Here is a 9,765-nt window from a genome sequence, read left to right on the forward strand (position 1 = left end):
CCAGAATTGCAAATACTTTTTAGACTCTAAATTGTCTAAAACAATATTATTATCACTATATTACATATTCATAAGTTCATATGCAAAATACAATAATTAGTAAATAGATTTGAATATCTCCTACATTCAAATATTTCCTGCATGCTGGGGATTTAAATCCAGTTATACTCTCTGGCCATTACATTCTAGGGTGTTTGATGCCAGACAATATAGGGATAAGTCTGGCTGTTGGGGTGTATAAACTATCAATAATTCTACTCCCTAGCATTAATTCCATTCGCTTAGTTCTAACGCATCATCCCTTCAATTTTGCTGTTAGGGATGGTGTACTTAGGGATTTTCATATCCTGCAAAATGATCCCAAGCCATCTCCCGTTTTCACCGATAACCCCCTAGTCTCTTTTTGGCACAACAAAAATATCTGGAACACATTGGTTCACAGCTCTCTACAGCAAAACTGTTCAGACCTGAATGACACATTCCCCTAGGCATTGGCCAATCTAAAATACACTCTTTTACCGATTCGGCACTGTTATTTCGGCTCTCAATTCACAGTTTTTCATCAGGCACATTTCACATGACTCTCCTCCAACCTCATTTATTGTATCTGCGAGCGCAGATACATTGCTATCAGGTACCCATCAATGACCATTAGGTTTTATTTGTCCCCGTTCTTTGAACTAATAGTATACAGGGCGAAAAATTTGAATTTTAATTTATATTTCGGGGGAAAACAAACGTGATTCCGCGTGAAAATGATTGAAATTCTCCAGTGCCAAAGTCATGAAATAAAGGGAAATAATTCAGTTTTGTCGCTGATCTGGCTTATTGCTGGCTGCTTTTCACATGCACTCACATCAACTGGCAACGCACAAAAGCCTGATAAGATAGTCATTATATGACCCTCAACATACACGCCTTCTGGACAAGTTTAATGTAGCAACAAAAAATTTATTTCAATTTTTAGCTCGCCTGCACTTTAGTGCAAGAGAGCTATTGCTATAGTCTTGGCGTCCGCGTCCCCGTCCCCGTCCCCGTCCCCGTCCCCGTCCCCGTCCCCGTCCCCGTCCTCGTCCCCGTCCTCGTCCCCGTCCGCGTCCACACTACATGATAAGTAGAATGTTAAGATGCCACTTTTATTTTCCCATTATTTTCAACTTATCTACTTAAGGAGTCTATTTGTTGCAAAAGAACCATTTACCAGGGGGGAGTGAACATTATACAACAAAATATAATGATAAGGTCAATGTTAAAATGCTATATTTTTTCTATACTTTGGCTTTACATCAGAGGAATCATTATCAATATAAGTCATCAATATGCATTGTGACTATTTATTGCCATTTGGTACACATTTATACAATAATAAAGAGAGTTTTGCTCAAAATTATCAAATGATAAGGTGAATGTTAAGCTAATTAGCATAATGATAAGGTCAATGTTAAGATGTTATATTTTTTAAATATTATGGCTTTGTATCAGAAGATTCATCATAAATATAGCTCATCGATATGTCTTGTGACTATATGGTGACATTTAGTACACATTTACACAAAAATAATGGGAATTTTGTTCAAAATTATCAAATGATAAGGTGAATGTTAAGCTAATTAGCATAATGATAAGGTCAATGTTAACATGCTATATTTTTTAAATATTATGGCTTTACATCAGAGGAATCATCATAAATATAAGTCATCGATATGCATTGTGACTATTCAGTGCCATTTGGTACACATTTATACAATAATAAAGAGAGCTTTGCTCAAAATTATCAAACGATAAGGCAAATGTTAAGTTTATTAGCATCATGATAAGGTCAATGTTAGAGTTATCCAGAGTTATCACGCTCATTACGATTTTCATGGCTATTGTGTAGCCCTGTTTTTTTTAGTTCAAAGTTGTAGCTGAATCATATTTAACGAAACTATTTGTACAACCCTAAGCCAAATGAGAAACTTTCAAATATTTTCACCCGTATGCTACCATTTGTTTGTATTGTACATGTACAATTATAAATTATGAGATTGTGTTGTGACATGCCGTATCAAAATTCAATCGCTTAATATAGAAATCATTCAGGAAGTGAAAATATATAAAACATAGTCCAACGTTAAAGTTTAAAGAATATTGTCAGATAATTCGCAATTACAAGCTTTAGCACATAATTATTTATAAGTAGAAAGCCGATAGGCTCGGAATGCAAAGGAAATGGCAACGCATGTGACATATATTTGCATATAAAAATCCAATCTTGTTTATTTCATAAAGCTAGGCGCACACACGACGATTTTAGTCGGCCGATTCCTGTCTAGATTGTCTAGATGGATGTTTTCATCAAAATGTGGCGACTGGCGATCCATACTTGGTCATAATATTAGACCATATGATTAGACCAAGTAGACTCGCGTACACGCGCGAGGCGCGAGCGCCGCGAGAAGGAAAACATGTCTGGGCAAGGGCTGCCTATATGTCTAAACCAGAATGGACCAACTACCGTAAAATCGTTGTGTGTGCGCCCGGCATAAAGCAGGGACTTTTGCCTGGTCCATTAACTTACCTGTTGATATCACGTGCGCGGATTGCGAGAACCGGAAGAAATATTGGTCACAAATTAAACTAATGTAATTCCGACCTGCCAGTTTTGGCCAGTAATTCTGAGGTCACAACTAATATCTGAAGTTTGTGCCTAATATTACCTTCCAACGCGGATTTTAGCCTTGTAATTTGTAATAAAAAGATCGGTAATTTGTGCTTCATACAGATACCTTTCATACAGAGTTTAGCCTTATTCTAGACAAACAGTGCAGGCGAGCGTAAGGTGATTTCAGCACCTCTCTGGTAAACTTTACAATGTTAAAGTAAAGGGATGTGACTATTCCTAAAACAACATCTCTTGCAAAGAAATAAGCTGCCTATACATTAATTTTTATGTCACTAAAATCAGTTATTTAATGTATTCTGAAGCGTGTTGTTCCTTCTTGACGAAATCATTGGACGGTCATTGACAAATTATCTCTTGCCAATTGTTACAATTGGAGGGAATTAAAATGTTATGTTATCATAAAAAGTTATATCAAGGAACGCAGTTTCTTATTAATTTTAATATCGTTTCTCCATCATTATTTAATTTAATTATTTAAACTTTATAATTATATATGGGAGGCTCGCTCCAGTTCAAAGTGTGAAGCCGAACATGGCGGATCATGAAGGCTGCTTCGGTACCGAACCAGACCTCCACGAAGCGTGAAATGCGCGAAGTGCGCGTGGAAACTAAAAAACACAAACTATAAAACTATGACAAAAAAAAATATCGAACATTTCGGACGTTACTAAGTTTTTTAAAATACAAAGTTTTTAAAAATAAATACATACAATTTGTTACAACTTCACCTGGTAATGTTATTCTTTCTAGAGAGGTAACTTATGCCGTATATTTGTGTTGTATTTACAAAACTGACCGACTTCCACTCCTACACGTTGCCGCCATATTAATTTTTAACCGCTCGTGCGTGAAGGTCTGGTTCGTTCGAAGCAAGCAGCCTTCATGATCCGCCATGTTTGGCTTCATTTTTAGATTACGGAATGTACTAGAGCGAGCCTTCCATATATATACAGTTTACTGTATCAACCACGTTGTTACTTAAAAAAGCACGCTAAACAAGCCTATTTTCATTGCTATTGCATTTTATCTAACGTTTTAAAACGTTTAAAAAATTCTATCAATTTTAAACCTAGAAGACTAAAGACAAGTACATGTGTATACAAAGTCGCGACAGCGCTTAAAACCTGACTACCCGAGGCATCTGGCTCTACCTTTTAGCCCCAGCATCGTAATTTCCCAAGTGTATGATAACCATACTCCTTCTCACCGGTGCTCACACATCGATCAGCATCACCAAATCTCAATTCAGCAACAGGCAGCGTGTTCTTGTCCGTTAAGTATCCACTGTCTTCGCGTAATACTAGGTCATTTTTGTTACAATTGCAGTTTCCTCCACCATCACAGCTCTTGTTCACTGCACATCCGCATTCTTCACTGTCAACTGCCGCTCCACCCCAGTAATTCATCTTTGAACCTTGACGTGATACCCACCAACTCTTTCGTTCACCCCCGTCTACAAATGTGCTTCCATTACATTCATATTTTATAAACTGCTCACAATTCTTGGACTGGTTCATAATGACAACGATTTGCTCCATGGAAATTTCATATTTGATGGTTTTGTTGTAAGAACCTGCAGCCTCATATCCGCTCACCAGTGTTCTTGATTCGCTGTCATGTCCAATCTCTGTCACACCAACACCATTCTTAGAAGTCATATCACAAGATAAGTTAAACGACAGATTAAGTCCACGGGGCTTGATACAATACATTCCACTGTCAGCTGAGGGATTTTTCACACGAATGGCTGTGCATGAAATCTGCATTGGATCTGATTTGTTGGTATGATTGAAAATACCTAAATATTAAAGATTTATATGCATTTATATAATTCCCGCCGCCAGTAAAGTCACGCCTCCCATAAAGTCTCGTGCGAACGGCAATTGAGTTTAATTCGGTAAAAGTGTAAAAAAAATTTTTTGCTCGGGCCATAAAGATTTTCTGTGCATCCCTTCGACTTCGTCCCGTGCGGCCCTTTGAGGCCTGAAGCCCACTCACCGGACGCGACGTGTTTTTGACGAATTTTTGAGTTTTCAAAAGGAACTAATCTTTACTCTGCTATTCTTGATAAATACTGAAAGGTGGCACATGTCTGGGGCCCGTAGCTCTTAGAATTTCCTTTCATATTTGAATTTATTCGCTTGAAAAAACTGAAAGTTTGCGTGGCGTTGGTGAATCACATCCAGTGTGCGTGGGCTTTTTTCACGGTGCAGTTTTCATGCAACTTGTCTCGCAATGCTGTCACGGGGCAGGTTGCATCAAGCGTTCCACAAAATAGAAATCACGGGTGCTTATCGTTATTTTATGGAGTCGAAATTCCGGTCGCAAAAAGCAAATGGTGGAAGGAATTTCCATTAGAATTTTCCGGAACCTTCCAGCATTTCCGGATACTTCCGATGAGCCATGCAGGAGCCGACTCCCCAAGGTAAATGGTGAGCTCAATCTTAGACTGCGACTCATGTAGAAAGGTACATTATCAAATCGGTTTAGCAAACGTTTTCCCACCGTTTAAATTTAAGATGGCTCCCTAGAGTTTTGAGAATTTTTTAAGTGCAGGTTTGATGATGCAGAATTAAGCACCAATATTGTAAACTATAGATTAAAATTAGCTTTAACGTATTGAGTACCATGTTCGAAATAAGAAAATATTGATTAGCCAATTACAGAAGCTGTTGCCATGGGAACAATGACGTTTCAATATGGCCACCAATTATCATTAAACTACGATTATTTCACAAACCCTTCGGTGAAATGTTTTCTTTTTCCACTGAACATTTTTCCAGATGGTTAGTAATTGACGAGACAATTTTAAGAAAAAAGTTTTTTTTAAGAAAAAGCAATTTTTTTATCGATAAAAAAATTAAAGGGGGAAAATATGGTTTTACGCAATTGAAAAAAATCCTATCGATAACTTTCTTTTAAAATTGTCCGGTCGTTTAAATTTTGTCTTAAGACGCGTTATTTTCTTTTTCCTGAGCATGACTTCAAAAATCAAACGTAAGAAACCCATTCACCAATTGTAAACATCAAATTTCCCGTAAGTGTTTCGTCTTTAATTACCTCCGAGCGCGATATACGGTTTACCCACACTGTATCCCAGATGTAATAGCGCTGTATTTGATCTACAAGTGTTCAGGCCTCGGGGCCGTAGCAACCGGGAAGATGTGACTACCCCCTCCCAATAATTGATCATGATAAAAAAATGGTCGAATTGCTTTGGTATGGCATGCATGGTCAGAATAATATCCACATCAGATTTTGGTAAATGAACCAAGTATGCAATAAGTGAGTTTTTATGAATATTTTAGGCCAGTCCTATTAAAATAAGCTGTTTCCAAAGATGTTTAGAATTTAAAAAAATTTTTGAAACATTTCCTGGACCGATTAATGCTGACCAATTTCTCCACTTTTGTCTTTTACATTAGGTTTCTCAAATTATTTATATTGATCAGGCGCCTTGCAAATAAATAAAATCCGTGTTTAGAAGGGTTCACTAAGACCGTCTGTAAGCAGTAAAAATTATACGCGGATGGAAAAAGTTTGTCATTTTTCATTTTAAAAGTTGGTCAATATCAGATGTCACCCGAAGCGAAAACCTATAGCTCGTTCGCCACAACCCTGCAAGTACTCAAATGTATTTAGTAAAACAACACTGTCAGTGTAGTTGGCATATATACTTAATGGAACAAAGAGACGCTGGGATTGATTGGCATGCAGCTGGGTGATCATTTGAGTTCATCTAAAATTTACATAATTATTCTTCCTAAGTGTATAGAAGCGGGTATTGCAAGCGAATATAGTGCGCGGGATATTACCTTTAATATATTAAAAGTTTAATAATCCTAGACTTTTTGGAAAACACGGTATCTTTCTCTCCCTCGTTGTAATAAACAAAACCGTATTAGCAAGCCCGTTTAGCTTAAAACACGTTCTAGAGTAAAGTGTGATATTCTGTTTACTTAAAATTGGCTCATTTTCTGCCAAATAAATGAGTATTTCTCAAGAAACGGTTTGCAACAGCATTTAACATGCTAAAAAAGCCATTTTTGCAAAAAATCTGCAAGAAAAGGAAGAGGTTTGGCTGATATCAAGTAAATATTCAAATATTAGCAACAAAAATATTGTTTATTGCTATATTCATCTTTTTTATTAAAATTATTATCTATGTATATAGAAGAAGAATATAAATAGCCAAAAACTGATCATTTTGCAAAAGTCAAGATCTCAAAATCAGGCAAGGCTTCGAGATCTCGAAACCAGGCAAAGGCTTCGAGATCTCGAAACCAGGCAAAGGCTTTGAGATCTCAAAACCAGACAAGGCTTCGAGATCTCGAAACCAGGCAAAGGCTTCGAGATCTCGAAACCAGGCAAAGGCTTCGAGATCTCGAAACCAGACAAGGACTTGAGATATTAAAGCATTGGCTGGTTTCAAGTGCCCTAAGGAATGACTATGGTTACTGGTACAGTTACCAAAACATTGGTATGTTAAAATAAATTAATTTTGTATATATAAATATTGCAAGCCATTAATTACAGCTTAAAATTTTTAAATGTATATATGTGATGTTGCTACTCTGAGTCACCAATAGTTCCGAAATATCAACCACTCAAACTGTCTTGACCTTGTAGCTCAGTTGGAAGAGCATTGGACTAGCAAACCAAAGGTCGCGGGTTCGATTCCCACCGTGGTCAAGCTAATTTTTCAGCTTGCCCGGTTGGTGACCAGAGTAGCAACATCACATATATACATTTAATATACACACCTGAGTCTTTGCATTATCACTTTAAAATTTTTAATTAGTTTTGTCTTTGTTGAAAAATTCTCTAATACTTTGCTTAGTATCCTTCTGCAGTTTATCGTTTTCATCAAGTTCAAATGATGCTAAATATATACAGTCCTTTGGCAGCTCATCAATCCAAGGCAAATTATTGTACAACCAAGGAGTCCATTTCTTGTTCCAAGAACCTTTCCAGTAGTGCACCTTGACATTATCTTCATCTTTTTCAACAACTTTGCCAATGACGGGTACCTTTTCATAATTTTCAAGGTTTACTGCCACAAATACCCCAACTGTCACAAACTGCCACAGGTTATCAACTTCTGAGACTGTTTTTGGTCTCACATAAGGGCCAGTGTAAACCTTAAAAAGAATTTGAGAAATTAGTAAATATGAGACTTTACAGTACCTAGTTGATCTGCTGTAGTGTATTGGACACTACTCTCCATTGTCATCAACTCTGATTGCATGCACATTGGCCAGCTACCCTCACTGAGGTTGGTGTGTTTTAACTGTACATAGCCTTAATACTATACCTCTGGAATCTCATTAAACTGAGCATTGACAAGCTCAGCTGCCTTTTCTGTGGCATCTGACATGGGTTTCTGCAAGCACGGTCAAGGATGACAAAGCATGTGGTGTTGCCATTGTGTTTGAAGAACAAGCCTTTAAGATCTTTACTTCGTCTAGCAGACACAAGGAACGCTTCTCCGGAGAGACTTGGTATGTTTCCAAAGCATCTGCAAAGAAGGTGTCCCACCACTCCTTTTGTTCAGTAGAAATGACTCTGGAGTTGTTTAGAAATTTCGGGATATCCTTCTTCAATCTGTCTAAGTCCACATTATCTGGTGAAGATGGCACAAGATCAGGGGCACCTTCTGGGATCTCCAAATCCTATAAAATGATATATTTAAAATATTCAATTAGAGTTTGTTTGTTATACACTTGCGTGATGTTGATGTCAAAATAACAATATTTTCACTTGCTTAACCTTATCTGACAAACTATTCACAATTGTTAATACAATAATAAAATAATTCCAAGGGCCAAGGGGCCCAAGCTAAGATACCCAAATGTGGCCAATGTCGTTAACACGTTAAAATGTCGTTAACTTTAATCACGTAGTTAGGCCGGTTGTATAAAAACGTGGTTAGCGTTAATCATAGTTAAAACGTAGTTAAAGTTAATCATCCTCAAAAGTATCGTTAACTTCTCAAAACGTAATTAAATATTGCCCCATGAACTTTGGAGGAGCAACAAAACATTAAAATCAACACATACCAAGGTTTTCAGCCGTTAATACGCTTTTATTTTTGCCATTTGGGCTCCAACAGAATATATTTTTGCTTCGGAAGACATGTCGATGCCGAATTGCGATCCTAGCAAAGACTAGCCATCGCCATTTTCATCTGCAACTTGTAGGTTGATTCAAAGGGACCTTTTTATATCAAGGACACCTTTTTCGTTGACTTATTTGGATGTATTTTGAACATTTTCTTTTATTTATTAATATTTCCGATCAAAATATTGTCAACTTTTGTAAATACGAGTCCTCAGTCTTGTTAAAAATCTATAGCAGCGGTCAATATTATTGTGATGCTTCATGCTATTTCTAACAACAGCTGGGAAATTTGCTGTCGCTGTGCAAAAAATCGCTGGCACATAGCAGCATGTTTGTTCGAATTCGAATTTTTAACGAAATTCACAAAGCGAAAGTTTTATTGAGATCTGAATTTCTTTCGGCAGTGATCGAAAAGTTTAAAGTATGGAAAGCTCCTTATTAGCTCACGAACATTACTTCTGCTGTTAAAAATGGACTTTTTAACAGTGGATTTTGTTAAAATGGTGCCGCGAAAGATTCCATGGCTCCAACGAGCGGTTGTATTTTTTTCAACTGCTGTATTTATTTGTGAATGGCATGGAAACTCTCTTGCTTTAGCAGTCTAAATTTACATATTATGTAAATTGGATTCGTGTTGTATTACAAGACGAATTTTCAACTGGCTGGGACTGAATATGGGGGAGTGATAAGTGCATTCAAGTCTTGGGAAGAAGACCCGATGACTTGAACCCGCTTGAACACAACATTGGCGCGCGTGATTTTGACCAAAGTCTCTTGGCTCAACCTTGATTTCTAAAATGAGAAAGAGGTACGTAATATTTTTCTTGCAACCTTTAGTGTCGCTTCTCGTCGATATTTTCCCAGATAATTCCGCATTTTCACGGGAATCGAAAATTTCCATATGCCTAAGCACCTGTGGAGTTTGTGAACCTGAGTCACGGGTATTTACCGAGCAAGCCGGATAGCTCGAAATCTCAACG

General features: G+C 37.3%; 1 protein-coding gene and 1 non-coding gene across 2 annotated transcripts; one reads left to right on the forward strand and one right to left on the reverse strand.

Moving 5' to 3' along the window:
- Nucleotides 1-7,284: 7,284 nt before the first annotated feature.
- Trnaa-agc lies at nt 7,285-7,357 on the forward strand. Its single transcript has one exon. It is a non-coding gene; the product is annotated as a tRNA-Ala (tRNA).
- A 76-nt stretch (nt 7,358-7,433) lies between these two features.
- On the reverse strand, nt 7,434-9,234 carry LOC114517664. Its single transcript, XM_028537448.1, has 3 exons — nt 8,725-9,234; nt 7,980-8,337; nt 7,434-7,806 (listed from the first exon to the last, which is right to left on the reverse strand). The coding sequence occupies exons 2-3, from the start codon at nt 8,040-8,042 to the stop codon at nt 7,459-7,461; spliced, it is 411 nt and encodes a 136-aa protein (XP_028393249.1). The 5' UTR covers nt 8,043-8,337; nt 8,725-9,234; the 3' UTR covers nt 7,434-7,458.
- Nucleotides 9,235-9,765: the final 531 nt, after the last annotated feature.

The sequence above is a fragment of the Dendronephthya gigantea genome, unplaced genomic scaffold (genome assembly GCF_004324835.1).
Source record: "Dendronephthya gigantea isolate DGI-Jeju-01 unplaced genomic scaffold, DenGig_1.0 000009F, whole genome shotgun sequence".
Lineage (NCBI taxonomy): Eukaryota > Metazoa > Cnidaria > Anthozoa > Malacalcyonacea > Nephtheidae > Dendronephthya > Dendronephthya gigantea.

Coding starts and splice junctions, on each gene's coding strand:
- LOC114517664 (XM_028537448.1), bottom strand. CDS start 8,042: ATGTCAGATGCCACAGAAAAGGCAGCTGAGCTTGTCAATGCTCAGTTT. Junction 7,807..7,979: donor AGTTTAATGAGATTCCAGAG/GTATAGTATTAA, acceptor ATTCTTTTTAAG/GTTTACACTGGCCCTTATGT.